General features: G+C 58.0%; 1 protein-coding gene across 11 annotated transcripts in view; it reads left to right on the top strand.

Moving 5' to 3' along the window:
• The window catches only part of AGAP1 (ArfGAP with GTPase domain, ankyrin repeat and PH domain 1), a 415,084-nt gene that overhangs the window by 365,130 nt on the left and 24,432 nt on the right, over positions 1-25,522 (top strand). For all 11 annotated transcript variants that reach the window (XM_036236703.1, XM_016158954.2, XM_036236700.1 and 8 more), the window contains one exon: positions 2,700-2,922. In XM_036236703.1, the coding sequence (XP_036092596.1) occupies positions 2,700-2,922 (223 nt within the window). The remainder of the gene's footprint in view (positions 1-2,699; positions 2,923-25,522) is intronic.

The following is a 25,522-nucleotide window of genomic DNA, read 5'->3' as shown; positions in this document are numbered from 1 at the left end:
AAACAGAGCCCGAAGCTCGGGTGACAGGTTTCAGGTTACAGGACGGCGAGGGTGGCAGGGGTCACGCCAAGCGCTCCGCCGGCATGGGGACCGAGATTAAGGACTCGAGTAGCCGACACGTGACAGAGGCTTTTTTATTTTGAGTCAGACGATCCCGCGTGGGGGACAGTGCTGGGGAGTGTCCCGCCCACACGTGAGTCCTGCTCTGCGAGGACCTCCACGGGGCAGGTGGGCAGCGTACATAGACGGTCTCGATCAGGTGGACGTCCCTCCTGCTGGCTGGGACCCCCGGGACGGTGCCGGGGGTCGGCAGGGGCCAAGGCCCAGACGCAGAAGTGTCCGTCACAGCACTGTCTATAGAGCAGTACGTCACAGCCCCCCAGACGCGCAGAAACCAGGGAACCCTTCACGGGGCGACGCCTGCTCCTCGTGAAGGAGCACGCAGACCCGAAGGTCGAGGGGGAAACGTATTCGTGGAGATGCAGAAGCTTTGTGACGCGCTGCGAAACGGAGTCGTGACAAGCCCGGCGACTCCCTCGGGGATTCAGGGGACACGGCCGCGTCGCAGGGCGTAACGCCGAGTCTCCTTGGTGAGCGGGGCCGCCCGGTCTCCCACAGTGGACTCGTGCGTCTGCGGACGCCGTCCCGCTGCGTCTCCCTCACGCGTCCTCCTGGCCCCCGGGCCCCGCCTGCCGGTTCTCGCGGGAACACGCGGGGACCTCGACAGCCCCCTCTAGCGTCATGGCCAGGAGGCGTCCCTGGGGCCCCCGGGTCTGGCAGGTCAGATGAGTGTGAGCAAGGGTCAGCAGGAGGGCCGGCTGATTGCCGCAGGTGTGGCAGACGCATGGACACCGGGAACCCGGGCCCCACATCCTCCGCCCGGGGAGGGCGCAGCCAAGCCCAGGCCCTCGCACTGGGGATCGCCTTGCTGGGCCCCAAGGAGCCCAGAGCCAGAGGCAGAGGCAGGGGATGCTCCTCCGGAGCTTTACGGGGACGGGGCTCCCACGCCGGGGCCGGGACACACAGAAGCGTCCCACCGTGGCTAGGTAACGGCCATGGGGATGCTCGCGCTCCGACGCTGCCGGGGAGTTACTCTCACCTGCCGGGACAGAGGCGAGGCCCCGGCCCCGGGGTGCTCCCGGGAGGCCGCCCCTGGCAGCCCTCGGCCTCCTCCGTGGCGGTCACAGATCACGGTGCGGCCGCCTCCCGCCCTCAGCACCACGTCTGCTCACAGTCATCGGTGATCTGCGCGCGGCTGTCACCTTCGGTCCTGGCACTGGGCTGAGTCTCGGAGCCGCTGAGGCTTGCAGGAGAGGCGCGGGGGCAGTGCTCTGAGTCCTACGAGGGGGTGTTGGGGTGCCGTATCCACAGCGAGCCCACGGGGATGCCGGGGCGGGGGGTGGGCTTTGGCACCTGACGAGACGGCCTCGTGGCCATGCGCCGTGTGAGGTGCTAGCCACGGCACTCTGTGGTGGCCCGGCTGTGGGGGCGCCGGGGAGAGGTGACGGCCGGCGGGAGTGGAGAGAGACAAGGAGCTCAGCATCGACTCGGCCAGAAGTCCCCCGGGCCGCGTGCCCTCTGCGTCTGTGCTTGCCAGGGCTCCCGGGAATTCTCACGGGACTCGGGGACGTGCCTGCACCTGTGTGCTGCACGGACCTTCAGACTGTGCCCCCTCTGTCTTGGAAGTGAAGGTGGGGTCATGGACGTGGGCCAGGCGTTTCCAGCAGACTGCCTGCCGGCCGCAGGGCAGGTCGGTGCCGGCTCTGACTGATTTTGTCATGGTGGCCAGCGCTGTCCCCAGCACAGTGAGCCTGTCCCTTCCCCCTTCTCCCCCCGGCCCCGTCCGCCCCCGCCACACCAGCTCTGAATGGCAGTGGCGGCCAGCGGCAGGCTTTGAGGGGGGCGTGTGACACGATCGCATCGGCCGCGTCCGCCCCTGGCCGACGTGCGGAGGGCGAGGCTGCAGACAGGCTCTGTGGGTGCGGGACGGGGCCGCGCTGGGCGACCGCGGCCTCGGCGGTGGGAGAATCGGGGCGGGCTCCCGGGGCCCTGCCCCCCGCTGCGATGGGAGGGGGGGCCCTCGCGGAGCCGGGGTTCACGGGGCGGGGTATTGGCGGGAGGTGCCTGCAGTGTGTCCAAACGGAAACGCACAGCGGCGGCGACCCGCGTCTCGGGGAGAGCAGGCAGAAGGGACCTGGGGGAGCCTCTGGGTGACGGGGAGCCGTGGGCTGGGTCGAGTGTGCCTAGAGGAGAACACAGGGGGAGAGCAGGTGGAGGGGACCTGTGGGGGCCTCTGGGTGACGGGGAGCCGTGCGCTGGGTCGAGTGTGCCTAGAGGAGAACACAGGATCCGAAAAGGTGCCCGCACACCGCCCCGAGGTGCGGGGCAGGTTTGGTGTGTCCGTCCCCTCGGGGAGAAGGCTGCTGTGGAAGTGTCGGAAAGTGTGTGGGAAATTCCAAGATCCCAAGGCGTTGGCCAAAGCCAGGTATTTAAAAGGAGCCGTCGACGCGTCCGGTCGTTCGGGACACGGAAAACAGCACCGTGTACTGGCGGGGACGCGATCGCAGCCCACGAGCGTCCAGGGAGGGCCTCCAGCTGTGAGCGCCGCCCGTCGGGCCGCCCCGTCGCGGAGACCCTGCGGGCGGCGGGGTGAGCGGCGGCGGTCTGCTCACGCGTGGCACCCGCTTCTCTCCCCACAGATCCTAACTGGGCCAGTTTGAACTTGGGGGCCCTCATGTGCATCGAGTGCTCAGGGATCCACCGGAACCTCGGCACCCACCTCTCCCGAGTCCGGTCTCTGGACCTGGACGACTGGCCGATCGAGCTGATCAAGGTGATGTCCTCCATTGGGAACGAGCTGGCCAACAGCGTCTGGGAAGAGAGCAGCCAGGGGCGGACGAAGCCCTCAGTGGACTCCACAAGGTAGGACTACGGGAAGGGCAGTGTCCCCGGGGAGTCCTGCCAACAGTTAGACAGCCGGCAGTGACCTTGGCGACAGCCACCGGCGCACCTGCCCTGCCGACCTGCGGGAACACTGGTCAGAGCAGCGCAGGAAGGTCTGTACTTAGAACTGGTCTTCGACAGACGTGCACAACTCAGACTCCTTAAGTTTTTATGTTTATGTTTACACCTTGGGGACTCTGCTCCCCCTCTCAGAAATGCCTTGAGCTTCTAACGTTATAAATATATCTCGTTAGTTAATCCCTTTCTGATAGGAGTAAGCGGTGCCGTCAGCACCGTTTATGAACTTCTGACTCTTTAATTTTGTTATTCCTACATCTCTGATGAGCGTCTACTCCGCTGGGTCGGGCGCACGCACAGTTTATGCTAACAAAATATATCTAATTTTCTAAAATATATTTCCAACACATTTAATCAGCCAAGTCGGGTGTCATGTATGGTGACTCCTCATTAACGTTAATTGTTACCCAGTGTAAAAAACGCATTTATTTTGAGGCCGTTTAGTTTCTCATTTTTCATTTACAGCTATTATAAACCATTTTTGAGTACGCATGCATATTTAATGCACCTAAGAGGTGATAAAATGGCATGTCTTTGGAGCACGCCTGTTTCGTAGTGGCGGAAAGGACCATTCATCTCGGTGGGTTTTGAGGAAGCGGCTTCTGGGGTTGCACATCCCACATCCGAGGCAGGGTGTGGGGTTCGCTTTCGGCGTCCGCTCCCCAGACGTGCGGAGAAACGGAGGGCGAGGCCCCCCCCCGACATTAGCGCTGTTTAAACGTCTCGGGTTTGCCCTGCTGGAAGTCAGATTGCAGGGAAGTCCGGGCCGCGGGCTCCGGTTGGGCCCCACGGGAGGGGCGAGAGGCGGGTTCCTCCCGCCGCGTGCCGGTCACGCGCGGGCAGCGGGTGGCCTGCTCCGTCCCCGCTGAGAAACGGACCCGCGGTGCCCCCTTCGGCTCACTGCGGAGGATGGAGCTGCTCTGCCGCCCACCCTGCTGCTCTCCGGGGCGGGGTCACCGCGTGAGCTTCTGTGCGATGGCCGAGGCTCGCTGAGCAGGGCTCTGTGTGCAAGCCGTGGAATGCGGACAACTTTCTTCCAAGCCGAAGAACCGATGCACTTTAGGAAATCATTTGTCTTGATGTATCACTGACACGGAAAGCAGCCGGTCGTCCACGCGCAGCGTTCTTAGAAGGTCGATTCTCGTTTTACTGTCCCGTTTTTCATAGACGTAGTTTCCTTGAAGGATGTTTGGGTCTGAAAACGAAAGACACGTGGAAATTGGATTGCATCTGAGTGCAGAAAACAGTGATTTAAAAAAGTTGGAAACGTAACTTCACGCATTTTACTGTTTTTGTGTAAAGGAATGTATGTACCGTTGTTAACATCATGAATTAGAAGATTTGCTTTTCCATCTGTCAGAATTCAGTGCCTTTAGAATGACTGGAAACAAAGATGTGGGTTAATTCCTTTTTGCTGGCTTAGGTGCATTTTACTGGTTTTCTTTCCGAAGGATGTGGGTTATGTCTTTTCCTGGTGACTATGTTAGTGTCATCCCAGTCACAGGCGTGTGCGGCCAGGCATGTGCGTGTGCGCCATTCCGTCCCTTCTGGGGCTGTGCGCCTCGTGCCTGTGTGTTTCAGACACGTTTCGGGGTCTTCCTTTCTCACGAGTGGAGCGGCCGCCGTTGCCCCACCCCCCCGGCCCCCGCCGGTCCTTGAGCGCCGTCTGGTAGGACAGGCGGTAAGCGTCGGCCGTGGCTCTGCAGTGCGTGGCGGCCGTCCCTGGGCCAGCTCGGGGTGCCGGGACTGGGTGTAACCCACAGGACGGGGGTACGCGTGCAGCCCCCATGCTCCAGGGCTGTTTCACGGGAGACGCGACAGCTGAGCTGTAAAATGTGGGGTGACTTGCAGGCCTAATGGCATAAGGGATGTGCCCTGGGAAGGGGGGAGTGGCCTCGGCAAAGACAGGCGTGTGACGCCTCAGGGGTGAGTCTGGAGATCTCGAGGCGATCACCCATGGGCCCGGACCCCCGGGTGAGGAGGAAACGCGGATGGGGGGCAGAGCCAAGGCCAGGCAGAGCCTTCGAGCCAGGGGTGGTGGAGCAGCAGCAACAGGGGTGGACGGAGAGTGAGCCGTCGGGGCTGGCTCCGGGTTCAGGTACGGTCCGTCTGTTCCCAAGAACACTGAAGGCAGCGGCGGTGTCGCCGGAAGGGATGGAGACGAGGCGAGGAGGCCGTGGAGGGCTGTGGTCCTCGTGGGACACACGCCAGCCTTAGATACGCTGAAGAAATGAAAACCAATAACAACATAGTGCTCATTACGTCGCAGCATAGCCACGCAGTAGCTCACACACCCACCGCCTTCGCTACCTCCTGCGGTGGCTTCAGATAGAAATGAAAACCTCACGATTCGGGCCAGAATCTCAACTTCGGTCTGGGATGTGAGACTCGATACCTGGTCAGGATCCCGTCTCCCTGAGACAGGAAGGAAAGACCCCACCCACCCACCCACCCCTCGGCGTCTCTCCCCTGAACCTGTGATTGCTAGCAGAAACAGCTGGAGGGTCCTTTTAATGTGGCCCTGAGGTGATACTAAGAAGAGAGATTTCAATAAATTTTTATCTCTATCTAATTCTTTGAAAAAGGGCCCAGCTGTTTTCCTGAGAAGCTTCAGTCCACTCCATCTTTTTCAGAAGATTCGTTCTGACAGTGGAATATAATTAGAAATGTGAGGTTCCAACCCCCAAACACACACACACACACACACACACACAGATTGATTGATTCAGGAACATGGGAACGTGGAAGAAAGCAGGTTCTTCTCCAGAGGAACAACTGGTCAGCCCCCCAAAACCACCCCACACTGGAGTCACCCAGACCTGTGGGCGCGGCAGGCAGACAGGCGCCCCCGAGCAGCTGGTGGCCGTCCCCACACCCTTATGCGGGTGGCTTCGGCCGCCTCGTAACCGGTCGCAGGAGCCTCAGCCGCCCCGAGAGCCGCCGTCAGACTGGGGGCGCCGTTGGGATTCGTGGACGCTGACGCCAGCGCCCCGTATCGACTTCCCACCCCTAACCCGCCATTCGTCAGCCAGGAAGAGCATCTTTCAGTTACTCCCAAGAAGAAGAAGAAAATCTTTTCGGATGGATTCTGCAACAACTGCTATTTTTTCCAGTGCATTCGATATTAAATTTATTGTTGCAGGAGGGCAGAGGGCGGCCTTCGTCCCCCGCCGTAATGGCGGTTTAATTTGGAGAGGGGGACGTGGGCAGGAGATCGATGCCGTAACAATTAACCACGTCTGGGCTGGACTCAGAATGCCCCTCTCTAATTGTTATTGATACCATTTAAGCTCGCACTTAAAATATTGATTTTAAACGGGGATGCTGACGTAGGGTCGTGACGGGACGGAGCTAACTAGGTTTTCGGGGTTTAGGGGGGCACTTTGTGGTCTCTCGGGCCAGGACTCCGGGACACTGAGCCTGTGAGTCTGTACGTGACACCGTGTAGTTTGTCATTGTACGTACGTGGGCCTGGAGCCACCAGGCGGGGCTCGGTGTCCGCCGTAAGGACACAGGTTGTGGCCTTAGAGAGACGTCACCAAGCTCCTCAGTGGCCTTTTCAAATGAAAGAACGATAAGCTCAGGTGGAGAGAGTAGGAGAGTCGGGTGCCCGCTCAGTGAGTGGGCGCGTGAATGAGCAGACGCGCAGCGCGGAGGCCACTCGTCAGGTGCCCTCGCCACCTGGGGATCCCTGTGCATCCCAGCGAGGTGGGGACTTTGACAAGCGCGGCACACGGCAGAGCCACGTCTGCAAAGCGCTGTGCGCGCCCCGCCGTCGGCCACGCGGTGGTGCCCCAGGGGCCGGCGTCTGCGTGCCCGTGGCGGGCCTTACCCCCGTTCGCTCGGAGGCCTTCAGGACCAGCCGCGTGGGGGTCACTTCCTGCCAGGACCGAGAACAGCCCCCCCCCCCGGGTGCCACGTGCCGCTCGGCAGCTCCCCTCCCTCCGTCTCCCAGCTCCGTGGCTCGGCGTCGGGGCGCCTGGCCCGTGCAGGTCTGCGGGGACCGGCCGCTGTCGCCTGTCCGTGCGGGTAGCCAGTTCCGTGGTGGCGTAGGAGCCCAGAGCGGGAGAACGCTGTTCTCACGTCCACGAAGAGCCCGTGAGAGCGGCCGTGGCGCGTCCGCTCTGCGTTCGCTCCTTTCCCTCGATGAGCATCCCTTCTCGCGCGCGCGCTCGCTCTCTCTTTTTTCATCATTCGCCAGTTCACCTGCGCACCTCAACTCCCCTCGTGTCTTAACTTATAAAAGGACAGCACTTCGGGAGGAAGGCGTGGAGCCGGACGTCGGGAGTCGGGTGGGAGAGAGAGTGGCCGCGCACGTGTCGCCGGAGCGGGCCCGCCCCGTGACCCGGGGCCCGCTCCGTCTTGATTCCGGAATGCCGCTTTCATCTTATTTATGCACATGGAGATATTGATAAAGGGAAAATGTATCCAAACTGAAAATAATTGGATCCCCACCGCTGACTGTGAGATATTAAAAGCAGTACCACTTGGCCACGTCTTTGTCTCGTTAGGTTTGATCATAAGATCACAATATAGTAATCTCGGGCTCAAATTTCTCGCATGGAGAAGTCCCGTTCCGAACGGGGCCTCGGGGACACCAGTGCCCGCAGCCCCGGGATTGTCTCATCTTATTATTTTTCAACAGTTCTTGGCCCGCCGAGGTCACTGTTTTGTCTCTTTCGAGTGTTCCTCTATGCTTGAAACCTTTTCCTATTTTCTTTCTTTAAAAAAAAAAAAAGAGAAAGAAAGAAAAGAAAAGAAAATGGGCAGGGGGAGAAGTAGGGGGAAGAAAATAAGAAAAGGACTTTGCAGCGATGACCAGGACCCATCTGCAGTGGGGTGGCATCTGCTCACCACATGTCACTTCCCTCATTAACAAGCAATTGAATTAATTAAATGCTACTCAGAACACGCATAACAAGCTACCGGCAGTGTCCAAATTAGCACTGATAATCAAGGATGATTTCCTTTATTATCCTGCTAAGTGGCGTGCAAACTCTGATCTCCCTGTCTGCGCTCATCTATTTACATACCCCCAGCTTCTGCCTTTGGAAGCGGAGGTTATCTTACCTAGTTAATTTGCCACGATCACCGAGCGCGGCCGACGGACGCCCTGCCCCCGCACCGCCACCGCGCGCGGCCCCCCTCCCCGCCTGCCCTTCCCCGGCCCCAGCCTTTGTAGCTCAAGCTCACTGATAAATTAAAGGCCACCCCTGTGGTCTCTCAAGTGAGTAATAGAGGCAGAAATTTCATTTTGCAACTGGCTGATTTAATGATCCAAAGGGTAATTAATGGCCTGATTATCTTAATGTTAAATGTGTCCAGCAGCAATTACCGTGACCTCCCGCGTGTCAAGGTCCGGGCTGTGCTCCTCTTTCAATTAAGTTCTCTGGGGCTTAATGGTACGAATAAACTCCTCCGATTCTGTCATCCCGGACAGGCGCAGAGGGTTCGGGGAGCTGGGGGCTCGCCGGGGGTTTTAATCAGCCTGCCTGTCTTCTGTGCCTGCGACCCGCGCACACAAGGACGGCGTAACTTTCTCCTTCCCTGGGCAGGCCCACCCCCCACACACGCTCTGCGTTGTTGTGTTTTATCATTTGCCCGTATTTATTTCGGGCTCCGAGGGAGAGTTCCGTTTGTGGAGGACGCCGCTGTGCTGCTCCGTGAGGCTCGTCTCTTCCAATATAAATTATCATGTGAGCGCTGCGGTTTTCCTGTGTGACAGGCTTAATTAATTGGCAGGAGCCCCCGAAAATGACAGTGCCACTAATTGCAACTCAGAGTGAATTTCTGTCATCGTGGCGCGCCTGTCAGCGGCCATGCCTGGGCCCTCGCCCGCAGAGCGACCCGGCCTCCTGGCCCGGCAGGGACAGTGTCCTGAGCCAGCGGCAGACTCCAGGGAGCCAGGGGTTTGCAGGCACGCTGTCTGCATTTCCTGCCGAGGAGGTTTATCCCCCCGCAGCCCAGCGCATGCAACAGCTGCGTGGGGATCTCGGGTTTCGCGTGAGGTGTCCTGGCGACTTCCCGTGGCGGGCCAGCCTGGGATCCCTCCAAGCGCCGTGACGCGCCCAGCGACCGCTCTTGACCGGGCGGCCCTCGTCAGCACGTCGCTGCATACACTCGCGCCTAGCGGGGCTCTGCGGCCAGATCGGGAACGTTCCACCGTAAATACTCAGGCAGTCAGGGAGATGCACGAACGAGGGGTCCAAGTGCGTTGACGCGGCCTGGAGAATGACACCCTGGCTCACGGCCAGTGGCAGACGCTGCGACTCGCCCCGGCCGCGGGCTCGGTGGGGGCCCGCGCGCAGGCCGCGCTCTGCCATGCAGCCCTGGGGGGTGGGCTCGCTCCCGTTATGAGAAAGGAGAATTTAAGAAGGGTCTCCATGCCGACGAGCAGAACAGGGTGGCTGTTGAGAGGATCATGGCCCCTGCCCTTTGCCTCGGAGCCAGGGGGACAGGGGCACTCTCAGCTCGCCGCGGCCACACAGGGCCCGGCGGCTTGTTTGATCTTGCAGGAGACCAAATGTGAGCTGGGAGCCAGCTCTGTGACCGGGGGGGGGGGGGGGGGGCGGCTGTCACAGGCTGGAAATCCCTCACGCTTACTCTCTGAAATGGAGACGATTAAGGAGGGTTTTTTTCTTATTTGTAAGCATGTTTATTATCTGGTAATGGAAGCGCAAGTCATCAGCGGGCATCAGCGGGCGTCCGGTGCCGTGGCCGCATGCGAGGGGAGTCCGCGTGCACGAACCTGCTCGCGCCCGGGAGGCGCCCTGCACGGGGCCCGTGAGCGCTCTGACCGGCCGCTCCACTGTGGCCCCGCCGACGGCGGGGCACTTCCAGGGGTCCCTTCATTCAGTGCCGTTTTGATCATTCTGTGCCAGAAACTCTCCTCTGAGGACCCTTTGCTCTCTTCCTCCCAGTAACGAAGGAGACAGAAACCGCCCCGCGTGCAGGGTTCCCGGCACACCCTGTGCCTGCCCTGAGCGTGGGGCCGTCCTCTGACCCGGGACGAGCCCCGCTGTCTAGGTGCGAAGATTGTGACGTTCGGGTCCTTCGGTCACTTGTCCAGGGTCCCATGGGACTGTGGGGCGGGTCGCCCGAACCCAGGACCTGACTCCTGAGACCCATCCCGGTCCTTCTCTGGTCCTCATTCCGCACAGCATCACGCGGCCACTTCTGACGGTCAGACGCAGCGACTAGAGATTCTGCTGTGCTTAGCAGGGTCCCAGCCCTCTCCTCCCCGTGGCCCCAGCTCATGCCTTATTAGCCCTCATGTCTCTGTGGATGTGTGTGTGTGTACACATACACACACGTTTCTACGTACATACATGTGTATATACGTAGTTGATGCAAGCGTACTACGTGTAACAGTGTAACTACATTATCTTTCTCCTTATGAAATCTGGTAACCTCACGGCATCTTGAAGAAGAGGAATAAAGCATCGTTCATTTAGTTTGCATTTGTGAGGCAAATCTGATCTTTTAAGTCACACAGTCGTGGTTCCCAAGTCTTAATTCTCTGTAGTTGATGCTGATCCTCCGAGCGTCCATGGAAAATAGCGCTGAGACCCCTGGAGACCCGGCTCGGCCAGCGTGGTCCGGGGACTCGAACCCCAGCCCTTCCCGTGACCACACCCTCCCACCCGAGCCTCCGTCTGTGCACGTCCCTAACCCCGCCGACTGCCGAAAACGCTCAGCTCGCGTGTGTTCCCCGCCACCCACAGAGAGGGTCTCAGCTGACGGCCGCGTGTGTTCCCCGCGGGGCGGGACGCGGGGCGGGCGGAGGGCTTCTAGTGCAGGCGCGCGGCCGGCATCGTCTGCAATTTTAATTTTTTAACAACCGGGACATTTTGTAAGGTGAGCCAAGCCATTATGTCCACCCACTGGATCATGTAGATTTAATACTAAAAGAAAACAGGATTTATGGCGTTTCCTGGGATCCTTTTCTACCTGGAAAACTCGATCAGCTCTGTCCCTGGTCTTTGCTGCTGGCGGTGAGAGCGAGAAGCAGCCCTTCGAGAGCGTCTGCTGAGTAGGAGCCGCGGTCCGTTTCATTCTGCTCTGTGTCCGTAGAGGGGTTTATCTCAGCACCACCTAGAAATGCACATTCTGGGGCCTCACCCCGAGCCCACCCCATCAGGATCCCTGGGGCGGGGCCCAGCAATGTCTTAGAATTTTCTGGGCGATTCTTACGCACATTAAAGTTTGGGGAGCACTGGTCTATAGGGAGCAGTTAAACAAATGTCCACAGCCCTGCCCGGAGTCCCCCTCCCTGTCTGAGCTCAGGCCTCTGAACTTTATTTTTCATTTTTTGAGACCAAGGTGTGCGTCCTCGTTTTTGACCAGACTCGCGTGGCCTGACGTCTCCGGTGTACCATCCCGGCACGGGCTGCCACCCACAGAGAGGGTCTCAGCATCTGGCCCCAGCGCAAGATGCCGATACACTCTGATCCAGCGTCATTTTCTCCCAGGAATGCAAGGTCGGTTCAATACACAAAAATCGATCAATGCCACACAAACACACTAATAGAACAAACAACAGAGCTGCATGATCATCTCAAAGAGATGCAGAAAATGCATTTGACAGACGTCAGTACCCTTCCGTGATACCAACTCTCAGCAAACTGGGACTAGGAGGGGACTTGCTCAGCCTGGCAACGGCCACCTGTGGAAAACTCGGAGCCGCCACCATTCTGCACAGTAAAGCAGAGAAAGCATCGCCCCGTAAGATCAGAAACAAGTCAAGGGGAGTCACTGCCACCGCTTGTACTCAGCATTGGTTCAAACCAGGAAATCAGGCGAGAAAAAGAAACCAGAGGCATCCGGATTAGAAAGAAAGAGGTAAGACGATATTCGCAGGCGATATGCTTTTGTGTGTAGAAAACCTGAAGGAATCCACAGTAAACGATCAGAGCTAATAAAATGAGTTCACCAAGACGGAAGGAAACGAGATCTATCTACAAAACTCAGCTGTACTTCTGCACACTAACAAGTGGACAATTCAAAATAAAACTAAGGACACAATTGCAATTGAGGCATCATCAGAAAGAAAAAATAGCTCAGGAGTAAATTTAACCTGCATGTTGAAGACTCCAAAGCACCACTGAGAGAAGCTGAAGAAGACCTGAGTAATTGGCAAGACATCTGTGTTCATGGATTGGGAGCCCGAGTGTTGCTAAGACAGCCTCCTTCCCAAATCGATGTATAATCAAAACAACTCGTCGGAATCACAAACACATCTCTTTTTTTTTGCAGAACTAGACAAGCCGATTCTACACTTTATGTGGAAATTCAAGAGACCCCTCAGACAAAACAATCTTGAAAAAGGAACAGCAAAATTGGAGGACTCCTACATCCTGCTTTCAAAACTTCCTGCAAAACCACAATAATTCAAGATCGCGTGATATTGGCACGAGAATAGACATACGGATGAGAACCGTGAAGTAAACAAGCCCGTATGTCTGCGATGAATTGCTCTTCAGCAACGAGGCCGAGACGACTCAGTGAGGAAAGAGCAGTCGTTTTGACGCGGGGAGCAGGGACAGCGGGGGTGCCCGTGCGGGAGGCGGCGGCCGGACCGCCCCCCCCCCCACGTCTGACACAAAAATCAGCCCCGAAGGAGCCCAAGACCCAAGCATAAGCCCAAACTGTAAAACTTCTAGAAGGAAACAGGTACGTCACAGATACCTAAAGCTCATGCCACAGGAGAGCTAGGTAAATTATACTCCATCAAAATTTTAAAATGTGCCACTTTGAAGGATGACATCAAGAAAGTAATAAGGCGCAGAATGAGCAAAAGTACTCGAAAACCATATATCTAGTAAGAGCCTAGAATCCATAACGTATAAGAAACGTGTACTACTCAGCAGTAGGAGACAAATAACTCAATTTTGAAATGTGCAAAGGATGTGAATCTATATTTCCCTAAAGAAGGCCTACTGATAGCCAATGAGCACACAAAAGTACGTCAAACGTCGTCACTTCCTAGGGAGATGCAAAGCAAACCCACAGCGAGATCCTGTCCCACACCCCGGGACGGGCCCACGAAGGAGGCGTGGGTACGGGGGCATCAGAGCGCACGCTCCCAGCGAGACTGAAATGCACAGTCGCCTCGGAGAATTCTCTGACAGCTGCTCAGAAAGCTGAACCTAGAGCTACCATGTGACCCAGCCGTTCCGCCCCTCAGGTGTGTACCCAGGAGAAATGACAACACGTGTCCGCTCAGACCGTGTGCACGCGCGTTCCTAGCAGCATCATTCACAATAACCAAAAAGTGAGAATAAACCGAAGAGCCACCGAATGAAAACGGATAAACAAAAGGTGTCACGTCCTGCAGGGGCCTGTCACTCAGACACGGGGAGCGAGGGCCACACCCGGCACAGGGACGAAGCCCGAAAGCACCACACGGGTGGAGCCAGGTGCCGGAGGCCGCCTGCTGTGGGGTCCCCTCCGTGTGGGACAGCAGCGTGGACAGGTCCCCAGACACAAGGCAGACTGGCGCTGGCCAGCGGCTGGGGACAGGGGCCGTGGGGTGCAGTCGGTGGCTGCGGAGGGGGCGCAGGTTTTCTTTGGGAGATGGTTAAAATCGTGGTGGAGATGGCTGTACAGCCTTGTAAATATTAAAAATATTTAATTTTTTTATTTTAATATTTAAATGTTAAAAACCACTGAATCGTGTACACTTAAAGGTGGGTTTTATAGTGTGTGAATTATTTCAATTTAAAAAAAGGAAAAAAAAAGACAAGGAGGAATTTTCAAGAACAGATGGGGCCAGGCATTCCACAAAGAACATTCCGGGCAGAGGTGCAGAGGCACTGGAGGTGGCTAAAGCTCGGGGGCGGCTGGGCGCGCGTCGGTGACCTCCTGTCCCGGGAGCTCGCGGAGGGGCGTGGCCGGCATGTGCTCCCAGCAGGACTGGCCCTCTAGCCAAAACTCCCCGCACTGGGTAACAGAGCGAAGGAGAGTGAGGCCAGGTAGGGGATGGCGCCCCGGGTGCACGGCGAGTGCGTCCGAATCCGCAGGCCGAGGGCCCTCGGGGAGCCCGCGAAAGCCCAGGCGCATCACAGCTGTGGCCTCATGGAAGCCACGGGACAAACCAGCGTCGTTCCCCACTCGATAGACAAGGAAGCTGGCCTGAGTCACCCAGCCGGTGAGCGCAGGCGCCGGAAGCCAGCCCCGCCGGGAGGCCAGAGGGTTCAGGGGGCCAGGACTCCCTCTCAGGAGCCCCCCACGCTGGAGGCCAGGGGCGGGGTCGAGTCTCTCTCTTCGGTCACGGGGCCTTTACGACCAGCAGAAAAAAAGGTAATTCCCGTCATAAAACCCTCGCAGTTTGCTCTCATGTTAATAGCGGTCAGAGGGGCACACATCTGTGCCCAGCGCAGCTGACCGGTGGCCCAGCCGCCACCCAGCACGGCTGAGCCCCACCACTACCCCTCCCCGCCCCCGCCTGTCCAGTTGTGGCTCCGGAGCAGGACCTCTGGGCTTAGGGGCGCACCGCCCACAGCCAGCAGGACAAAGCCAGCCCCGCCCCCCACACCCCCGGCCACAGAGCCCTGGTTTCTCTGAGCATTTGTTCGAGGCCCCAGATTGTGGGAACAATGGTGGCCCTAGCATTAACACTTCAAATAATTATCATTTTTAGCTGATACGAAATTTCACAAACCTGGGCTCCAGAAGACAGGCCACCTTACCCGAGTACACGTCACGCCGTCTTAGGGACCCAGTCAGATAAGAAGTGTCTCTAACGTGTACGACCAAATCCAGGCGACCCTGGAGAACAGAGCCGCCCTGACTCACCCACGACTTTGTCCTCAAGGACCGCCAGGGGCTGCCCCGAATGTTTGCGCACCGACCCCCATGATCTTAAGGAAAGCGGGAGGCACCCGTCGAAATCGAAGCAGAGGACGCCCGGGAAGGGGAGTGCTGGCCTGCCGTCCGACCCAGCGCCTCGGGCCAGGCCTGAGTCAGCGCGTGGACTTGTCACCCAGCAGCTCCTCAGAGCAGCTGGGCACACGGCGTCTGCGCACGGACCTGAATCGTGCCTCCCGCGCCTCCCATGGTGTTCAGCCCGGGACGCGTGTGCACGTGACCGCGGGGCCGAGGGTGTGACTGGCATTTAGTCCTCAGAACCCGGGGTGCTACAGCCCCTGACACCCCTATGGAAAGAAGAGTCGCTTTGCCCCAAATGCCAGTAGCTCTCCTGCGGCCTAGCCGCCCAGAAACCGAACGCACGCCGCAGCCCCGTGAGCCGGAGTCAGCCCCGTCCCGCAGACAGCCGGCACCCGGTGGACGGCTCTCCCCCCGGGCCCCCGGGAACCCAGTGCCTTCCCCACGAGACTTCTGCGGACGCGGAACGGACGACCTGAGAAAGATGCGACACGTCCGTTCTACGATGCCAGACTCTACCGTTCTGAGTGTATTACGTGAAAATAAGAGTAATGGCATGCTTCCCAAAGTTCCATGGGATGCTCAGTAATCATTTGAGTGTGTCAGATGGACGCCAGGTGGCTCAAGTTCAGGCTCAGGGTCAACTAACCGGGGTCAAATCTCAGTTCGCCGCTGACTTGCTGCATATCCTCCGTGGTTTGACCTCTGTGGGCCTCCGGCGCCCCATCTGCAAAGTAGAGAGAATCACGGGACCAGCCTCCTAAGGATGGTGTTGAGAATTAAATGAGCATTATACGTAACCATGCTGAATATCTAATTTTCTACGTAAAGGTCTGAATTCTAAATAAATGTCATCTAGTAGTCTAGTAAGGAAAAGTTTCTAAGAGTTTTGATACTTTGGGGTCAAGGTCAATAAGCTCATTAAGAAATTACCGTGTCCACGTCGTAGTCGCTACAGCGTCCAACATCAAGTGTTTCATCAGTATCTACGGGACACCGTGCACAGTGCCAGCCCCTCGAGGCAGAGGAGAAGGCTGTTTCTGGAACGACGGTTCGATTGTTTTCTTATGACGTAAAGTAGCAGATGTCTCTAAATCCTGGCGCTCAGGCTGGGGAATGGTGCCTATTGCAGAAGCGAAGGGCGTGCTGGTTCCCGGCCGGCCTCGGGGCAGCAGCCTCATGTCCCGGGGCGGTGTTCCCCGTGCCCTGTGCAGTCTGCCCGCTCGGTGCATGCGCGGTGACTCTCAGGACTCACGAGCGACTTCCGGGTGTGGCCGCAGAAGACCAGGAGCAGCGACCATCCCGGGCTATTTGCCCTGTGTTCCAACAAGACCACAGCCGCTGGACTTTCATGGTCAGCCATCGACCTCGTGCTGGCGGGTCGGGCCAGGGGAAGGGCGTGCGGTGTATATTGCTGTGAAACGGAGTGGCTCTTCCTGGAGTCAGGGAATTAGCTGCAGATCAGTGTGCGACATCCGATGGGTAAAGAAGGTAGTTGTGTTTCTTAAAATGCTGCAGCTTCGTCCCTCGGACAGGTGTCTGCGCCGACCCCACCCCCACCCTCTGCTCCCCCCCCCCCCCCCACGCAGCTGCTCAGCAAAAATGGGGGAGACCTTTCTGGGAGGAAGCTGGCCATGTGTACGAACAGCCCTTGAAACAAGATGCTTCTCGACTCGGCGGTCCTCCTCCTGACGTTTGCTGTAAAAAATGAAGACTCTCTGAAACGAGGGAGCCGCACAGGAGCTCACCGCATCGCCGTCGCCAGAGCGGGAAGTTTTAAAGACGCCAGCGCAGGCGATGAGGTGAGCTGTGCGTTTTAATACGTAAACATTTATTTACGTGACCTAAAGCAGACGTGCGGTCATGGGACGCAGTCCGTGCAGCGAGACGTTCCGAAGCCTTTGAAAACGGTGCCGCCGAGGGGCAGCGTCACAGAGCGGCCGTCGCAGTGAGCCGGGGGCGTCGTGTGAGTCAGAACGCACCAAACGTCGTTTGTTTTGAATTTCTGGAGGGCAGGGTGTTGCTCTAGTCTTATTTTCTGTTTGTCACTATTTTATAGTTCTCTACCATTTAAAATTTCGGTGAGTTTTTTTTTTTTTTTAGTAAGGTGTCTGCGAGACTGAGGCCTGGAAGGGCCCGGGAGGTGCTGGCGGCCCAGGCACGCATGTGGCCATGCTCTGTACGCAGCGCGAGAATGGCAGACGGGTGCCACCCGAGGGCGTCCTCGCCAGGACCCCGGCACCCGCCGGAGGGGCATGGCGGCCCTGGGACTCGAGCCATGCAGCCTTGGGACGGGCCCCTCCCAGGCCTCAGTGTCCCGTTGTGTGCCAGGACCTGGTTCTCTTTTTGTTCCCGGGGGCCGCGGGCGGGGCCGCGTCCGGAACGCCACGTTCACCCACCCGCGTGAGTAATGACGAGAACGAGCCACTTTTAAATACACTGATGCTCAGGGCCCGTGTGCAGGCGAGGGAGACCCATGAGGCCGAGTCCCTTCCCAGGGTAAGAGAGACAGTCGCCACGCACCCGGCAGCTCCACCCCCAGGTCCGGGCACAAGAGAAACGAAGACGTTTCCAGGAAGAAAAAGCCCGTGCACCAGCGTTCACAGCGGCGCCGCGCGCCGGAGCGGGAGGCGGGGGTGACCAAAAACCTGCTCAGTGCAGGACGCCGGTCGCGGAAGCCCCCACGTCATGGGACTCTGTCCTTCCGAAGCGTCCAGAACGGGCAGCAGAGGAAGTAGGCCGGCGGCCAGGGCGGGGCGCGGGGAGGCCTCGGGGACGGGCAGTGACCACTAAGGGTACGAAAGGCTCCAGAGCTGGTTGTGGTGGAGGTCGCACAAGTGTGGAAATGCTAACACCCTTAAATTGCACACTTCGCAAGAGCAGATTGTGCAGTACGCGAACTACATCTCAGGAAAGCGGTTAAAGGGAAGAAATACACCACTATTTCAGGTGAGGAAAGCCAAAGGCAGCGTGTTCTGGAGTTTGAAGTGAAGCTGGAGAAAGTCTCGTTTCCGAGACAGAGACTTAGGCTGAGGCTCAGAGGGGAGGAGCAGACAGGGATGCCTGTCCCCACACGGAGGTGACGTAAGCTAGTCTCCTGCGCGTATAAAACTTCATACAAAGCACAGCAGCTGTGAGCAAGGAAGTCACCGAGGGCCTGGCACGCGTCTTTCTTGGCCAGCGAGGACAGCAGGTCACCCCTTCTCTCTGGGCCTCGGGCCTGGCTCTGCCTCTCCACCCCCGGCCGTGAGTTCGCGGCCAGGAAGAAGCTCGCGGGTGACGCAGGAGCCCGCGGCTGGCGGAGAGGGCGCAGGGAAGGGCCTGCGGCCCGCGTGGAGGTGGCCTCGTGGTCCTCAGCATGCCTCAGCCGCCCGCCCTGGGCAATGCGCCCCGTGCCCTGGCGAGCAGGCGAAGGAAGCGGGTGGGAACGCAGCAAAGCGAAGCCTCGGGGCTCGTCCTCACGGGGCCTCCCCGGCTCTGTCATTGGCTTTTGCCGGTTGGAGCAGCTCAGTGCCATGTCACTAAGAATTCCGCCTCTGCCAAGTACCCGGGTTCGGATGCTGGCTCCCCGCTTACCAGCTGCGTGACCTTGGGCACGTCCTTCCTCCGGACCTTGGCGTCCTGATCCGCACCCTGGAGAGGAGGATGTCTGCATCACCCGTCCGGCCCGAGCTCTGGGAGAGTGTCAGGCCCCGCCTGTGACTCCTGGGGCCGCGACTGGTGTGCTCCGTGACCGGCTCCCTGTGCCCAGACTGCGCCGGATCTCTGCCTCGTCCCTGCTGTGGTAAAATGCCTTCTACCTTGCTCACCTTCCCGAGGCCTGGGGTCCCGCCTCAGGCCATCCCAAGACCTTGACCATCAGCACCTCCCGCCTGGACCAGCAGAGCCGGCCTCCACCTGCAGGAGCCCGCAGCTGGCCAGCCCAGCCCGCCTGTCCCCCACGACCGCAGCTTCAAAACCCAGCCTTTCCCCAAACACAGACCCAGTGAGGCAGTCCCGGGACTGGCCAGGCTTTGCCTGTATCTGCTGACTCATTTCCAGAAAAATCAGAGGGGCGCGCCTCCCAAAGTGACTCCGGACACCCTGAGAGAGGGCGGGCGGATGGTGGAGAAGGCCCTGGGAGCAGACAGTCCGTGATTTCCGACTTCCAGACAGTCCTTCAGCGACGACCCTCCTCGTTAAACGCCCAGGGATGGTTTTCATTAGTCGCTTGTCCTGGCGTCCTTGGTCATGAATTCTTCCCAAGCTGGAACGTCCACACCCGCTGGGAGAGGGAGCGGCCGGCGTACTCGGGACCCCAGTGGGAAACCAAGGATTCTCGGCCCATGTGGTGACAGGCCAGTGCAGGTCACGTGACTTCTTCTAATATAGTGTCCTCTGCAAAGGGAGAGGTGGAGCGGACAGCCACGAGGAGCCCCTCCTAGCTCGAATGTCTGCCTTCCCATCTAGAACCAACTAGAAGAGGTTTAGACGTTCTTCAGTGTGCGTCAGACAGCGTAGGCTGAAGACTGCTCGAGCCCTCCGTTTAATCAGCCTCTTCATCATCAGGCTCACGGGTAAAGGTACCAAGGTGTTAATTCACATTAAGCCACTCTAGGAAGTTAATGACCGGTTTTTATCTGGCCCGGCACAGGCTGTTCTTAATTTCCAAAACTTTAAGCTCAGCAATTTCAAGTTCATTTTGAAAATCAAGAGCGCCCACCTGCTCTCACTCAGTAGGTAATTCTGAACCACAGTAGACGTGTGGAAACGTTAGGAAAATTTCATCAAATTAGTTGAATGGTGACCAAAAATCACTTCGGTGCAAAGCGCCCGCTCAGATGAGTTTTTTATTTGCAATCCCCGCTTTCATTTGCTTAACGGTCGTCTGTGGAATGAACACACAGGCTTGAGTCGCCGGTAGGAGCCCCACGCCAAAGACCTGCATAGCGTGTGGCTTCATGTCTGTAAAATGTCCAGAAAAGGTGAATCTATGCAATAGAGCGGATTAGGGTGGTTTGGGGTGGACGTGAGGCTCGCCCGCAGGTGGACGCGAGGGCCCTTCGGGGGGCAATAGGAATATTCTAAAACCTCATTGCAGTGAGGGATGCACAGGCTCTGTAGATTTACTCAAAATCCTTGAGTCGTATACATAAAGCAGGTGGATTTTATGGTATGTAAATTACACCTCAATAAAGCCGTTAGGGAAACAAAGCAACTTGAGGACTAGCCACCCCCACCCTAGGGGCTCCCAGTTTATTAAGAAAAGCGAAGAAAACACGGGACAAAAAGAGGCAGTGTCTGTGGGGGCCGAAGCCACCGTGCGTCCCCTGCCACAGCTGGCACAGTGAGCGGTCTTCCGCCCTGTGCCGAGGACGAGGAAGAGGCCGGGTCTTTGCGTAAATGTGGTACCCGCTGGGGCCTCTTCAGTGCCGGGAATGGCCGGAGGCCCCTCTCCAGGGACCCCCAGTAGGAGCCCTTCTCCTCGGCTGCCACAGCAGGCCTGTCACCCCGTCATGCTCTCCACAGGCCTCGGCGACGTCCCTGCGTCTCTGCCAACGCGAACCGCCGTGTGAATGGCCCAATGTGTCGCAAAGATGCCGCCATCGGGTGTAGGTTTGAAAGCTCGTGTGGGGTCAGTGGCTCAGAATCAGAAACTTATGTGGAGAAGAAAGCCGTCCAGAGGAACCTCGATGAAAACACAGCAGCGGCCTCGGGGCAGAGGACGTTGGTCGCGTGGCCACGTGGTCACGTCTGTGCACAGGCCCCGGGGACCGCGGGGGCCGTGCCGCTCGTCACCAAGGACCCTCCTCTCTGGCAGCGGTCCTCTTCCAGACTCACCTCTCAGGAAGACCTAGCAATAAAAATAAGATCGTTTGCACAGGAGGAGACTATTACATGGGGTTTTTCTAAGTCTCAGGAACAGCCACTTCCTGATTGTCTTACATGTGGGCCATAAACCGTCCGGACCGTCTGGAACCATCAGGCCCCAGACGCCCTGTCAGAGCCGTGACTTCCAAAATGTACGCCTATGAATTTTGATTCCAGCAGATGCTAACAGATGTTTCTGGAAAGAGAGGTGTGTTTGAGAACGGCAGTCAGCAAAACGAAAGCGGCTTCTTTCCTCGCTGCACAGCTTCCCACGCGTGCAGGGACTGCTGGGAACACCCAGCCTCACGTGCAGTTTCCTAGACTCGGGGACTTGGAACCCGTCCCGAAGAAACACCTCCTCAAGGTCGAGCGTGGCCTCCTCGGGCGGTGACCGTGCCTACGGACAGCCGAAATGGGCCCGTCGACACACACATCTGTGGTTCCGCCCCCGGTTAGTGTGTACGTGTTACATGCCGTCTCCCTTCACGAAATTCCTGAAAGAAAGCTCGCTTCGAGACCACCTTCAAGCCTCGTTGAGGCCAGCGTTATATCAGGGACCTTTTTCCACGTCGTTCTGTATTTCTCTTAGAGCATGTTGTTAACGGCGTCATGAGACTCCGTCTGGTGATGGAGCCATCAGTTAATCACTCGCCTTTGGACGTTGGGGAGAATTCGCGAGGAAATGGGGGACATGGGGAGGCGCGCGTGGTGCGTTTACTGGTCTCCGAGGGCTGCGGACGACTTCCGCTCCAGGGCGGGGCTCGGGGGAGCGGCCCGACCAGAGCCAACCTGGCAGGCTTTCCGAGGGACAGACCGGCGGCACGCGTGTGCGTGTTCACGTGCACGGGGAGGTTCGTTGTACGGAACCGGCCCGCACGATTGCGGGGCTGGCACGTGTGGCCGCTGCAGGGCAGGCCAGCAGGCTGGGGGCTCAGGCAGGAGCCGGTGGCGCGGCGTCGAGGCGGGATTCCCCCTGCCTCAGGGAACCGCAGCTTGTTGCCCCCGGGGCCTTCGACTGATGGGGCGTGGCCCACCCACACTGCCAGGGCGTCCCGTTTACTTAAAGGCAGCGGTAACCAGCCACGGCAACGCCTGGATGAGCGCTTCTTAACCTATCGGCACCACAGCCTGGCCACGTGGACACATGAAACCGACCATCACACCTGCCGTGGCTCCGGCTGCCCGGAGAATTCTGTCCCATCTGTCCCCAGGCTGTCCATCCCGGGTCCTGTTTCATCGGGCCCACTTGCCTTAGAAGACGACCCTCCCTGATGAGTCTTACTGCCAGCTGACATCCCCAGCCGCTTAGTGGCATTGCCGGACGCCAGGTGGCTGTCACACGTTCCCGGCCCCTGCCTGACGCCGGGAGGTGGCGCTTCATCGAGCTGGACCCGGACCACCCTCGACCTTGCGTGCGCCCTTGTCGCCGCCCAGAGCGCCCCTCGTCCCATCTGGCTGAGCGGGCGACCACACCCACTCCCTCTCCTTCCTGGCGCCAGCTCTGCGTCCGTTGCAGTGGGAGGCCCAGCCGCGTTCCGCGGCCCCGGGCCTCAGTGGTGAGGTTCCAGCCCTCTCCCCGTGAGGGGGCCCGGGCGTGAGCCAGGGTGGCAGGCTGAGCCCAGCCCCCCCCCCCCGCCTGCATCTCCCTGCAGCCCCGGAGGGGCGACCCGGCCGCATTCCCTCCAGAGGCTCAGGGCGGGGGCGGTTCTTGTGGAGGTGCCCGCTGACCCTGGCCGTCACGACCTCTGCCCCTGTCGTCACAGCCACTGACTCCGCCCCCCAGTCACATTGCCACGTGGGCTGACGCGTTCCCCGGGCGTAGGGACCGGACGCAGCCGTCTCTGGGGAGCCTTCGTCCGCCTGCCACGTGAGTCTGTCCTCGTCACACCCCCCGGTGCGGCCGCGGCCCCGCGTACCTGCCGCCGTCCGGGTGTGCCGTCTGCGGGCGCACCTCCGTCTGGATGCAGCAGGAGCCACGTGTTGGGACAGCCGTGTGGAGTCGGGAAGGGCGAGCGAGGGTCCTGGGCTGGAGGGCGCCTGCCGAGGGCCGGGTCGGTCTCTCCGTACCGCTGACCACCCAGAGCCTCGGCCGTCTTAATCCTAAAAAAAAAAAAGGGCGAGAAGAACAGCTCTCGTCCTGCCTTCGCGCCGCTGTTGGACTCTAGTGAGAGGCGCCCAGGGACGCCCGTGGGCGCCGTCGGAACACGTGGGATGTCGTCCCTCCGAGTGCCGCGTCTTTACGCCCGTAGCGTGCCTTCCGATTGATTGAGACTTCCCGCACGTCAAGATCGGAGTAAAATCTTGACCAGTTGCCAGGCGGATGCCACACCTCTTGGTCCAGAGCCACCAACTCATTAGCGAGAGCTCCTCCAGCAGGGGTGCGTGACTTCTGCCTTGAAATAACTTGGTGAAAATCCGCGGATGGCAGAAAATGTGGTGTTTCTGTCTGCTGAACGTCCTGTAGTTTTCTGCAGGGCAATTATCCGTATAAAATACTTTTTTTTTCTTTTGAGTAGAATCCTATCGCTAAATGAAGCCATATTTTGAACATGAAATTGTTACAAAGGAGGGAAAAAATGTCATTATCCAGAAAAGCAGCAATAGCGCACACATTTGATGGTCTAAATAGAATATTCCTCTTTTAGGGGAGATGAAAGCGGTCCCCTTGTATCAGCCTATGAAATTATTTTAGAATTGAGTTTTAATCCCTGGAACGAGGGAGGGGAAGCGGAACCCTAACACATAGGTTCCAGGCACGGAAAAGTCAAATCTGAAATTGAGAGCCAGGCTGTGTGGGAGAGCACACCGAGCCAGCGCCCGAAAGGAGAAAAAAAAGGCATTTTAATGTCAGGAAAAGGCAGCTTGAAAGGTGAGTCTTCCGTCCCACCCCCCCCACCCCCCATGCCCTTCTCCCCGATCACATTTGCTAGAGGTCCATTTCTGTAAGTTTTCCCTCTAGAACAAACCTATCATTTTTCACCACAGGATATTTACAGCTTCAATCAGTGCCAAATTCAATTGGCTTCTGATCTCATCGCTGGAAGTTATAGATGCAGATATTATTTGCACTGCGGTTAATTATGGGGCAATCAAACTTTGGCTTTTCCACTGTAATTTCCTCTGCCAGCTAATTTAATTAATCACCCCCAGCTCAGCTCTTCCAGCTGCGACCAGCAGGGTCATTAATTAGGCGTGTGGCGGTCGCTCGGACCAGGTCCCGCTTCCAGGCCGCTGCCCGTTTGATGCTGGGGACAGAGCACTTCCGCGTGGCGGCCCAGGCAGGATCCGGGTCGGGGGGCGCGGCGCCAGAGCCCTCCGGAAGGGAGAGGGTGCCTGGGACGCCTCTCGGGGCCAGCAGCTCGCCCGCAGTGGTGATTGGCTTGTGCAGGGGGGCCCCCACCTTCCGCCGGGCTGGCTCTGCGGGGTTCCTGAAGACTCGGGCTCCCAGAGACGCCAGCCTGGGTGTGGGGAGAGGGCCGGGTTTGTTCCCCTCATGGGCTCATTATGCTGATAATGTGACTTTGAAGGCCGACTTTTTCCCTAAGGGGCATGTTAAAAGGTTGTTTTCGTTTTCGTTCTCCGAAGTGACTGTTTTTTGGTCTGCACCCATCAAAATGATGCCTCGGCGCTTCGAGCGATTCCATTGCTCCGCATGGAAGAGCCTGTTTTCGAGCAGTCGCCCGCTTCCCTTTCATGCATAGAAAATACTCATTACTACGAAGCCATTGGAATCCCATATGATAGTGTGCAGTTACCTAGAGAAATAAGCTCCCGAATTTAGGAGGCTTTCTTATGATTATTCTTAAATAGAGTTTCATTTTAATTATGTGGGTTTTTTTTTAACTTAAGATAGTTATATAGGATGAGTTTTGTAAATACTATAAAGAAACCGGATATTAAGCCTGATTCTTTTTTTTTTTTTTTTTTTACAAAAGGATAAGTTGATGAACAGGTGTTTCAAGAGCTGTCATAAATCATCCTAGAGCAAGGAATGCCTCTTTTGAGATCCTATCCAGTGCCCTGCCCTCAGTTAATTGAATCAGAGAGATAAAAGTGATTGTGTGCACACTCACACACACACACACACACAGCACACACAAAGGTTCTAGTTGCAAGAGAGCCTGCGGGCCAGCTCGGTAATTACAGGGGCAATAAGGACACATTGTGTGCCAGGTGGAAGGAACCGCGCAGAAGTCACAAAGTCTCAAGCTGGCCCTCTGTGTCCAGGGGGACAGGAAGCGCCCGCCATAAACACCCAGGGCCCGTAAACACCGGATTCCCCTCCTGCGGGCCACTGGGCCGGGCCCGGGGGGAGTGGCTCTGAGGTGGCCGATTAGGCTGTGCCCCCCCCCAGGGGAGGGGTTTGTGCTGTGTCTCCACCTTAAACAAGTGTGTCTTGTCTGGACAGCCAGCCCTGCGACCCGCTGGCTCACGGAAATCTCAGCGCCTCGTCCGCTCCCTCGTTTCATGCTGTGAGGGGCGTCCAGGAACGAATGAGAAGTGGAGGGTTTCCCCCAGCATTCCAACTCTGGTCTTGGCGATGTGGGAGATTCTCGAGCATCGCAAAACAGCTTTCACGCGAAGGGCAGAGGGCGTCCAGGGGTTTCTGTCCTCAAAAAAAAAAAAAAGGCAGAAGAAATAAGTTTTTTAGTCATTTTTTTTTCCCTAGAGAAACCTCTATGTGGGTTTAAATAATTGAAAACCCTGGAACAAATCTGTCTTCCCGTTCCCAGCGTAAATGCCGCTCGTGAGAATGTTGGTGTAT

The sequence above is a fragment of the Rousettus aegyptiacus genome, unplaced genomic scaffold (genome assembly GCF_014176215.1).
Source record: "Rousettus aegyptiacus isolate mRouAeg1 unplaced genomic scaffold, mRouAeg1.p scaffold_m13_p_2, whole genome shotgun sequence".
Classification (NCBI taxonomy): domain Eukaryota; kingdom Metazoa; phylum Chordata; class Mammalia; order Chiroptera; family Pteropodidae; genus Rousettus; species Rousettus aegyptiacus.
The sequence above is the reverse complement of the archived record's forward strand: the minus strand, read 5'-3'. Positions and strand labels throughout refer to the sequence as shown.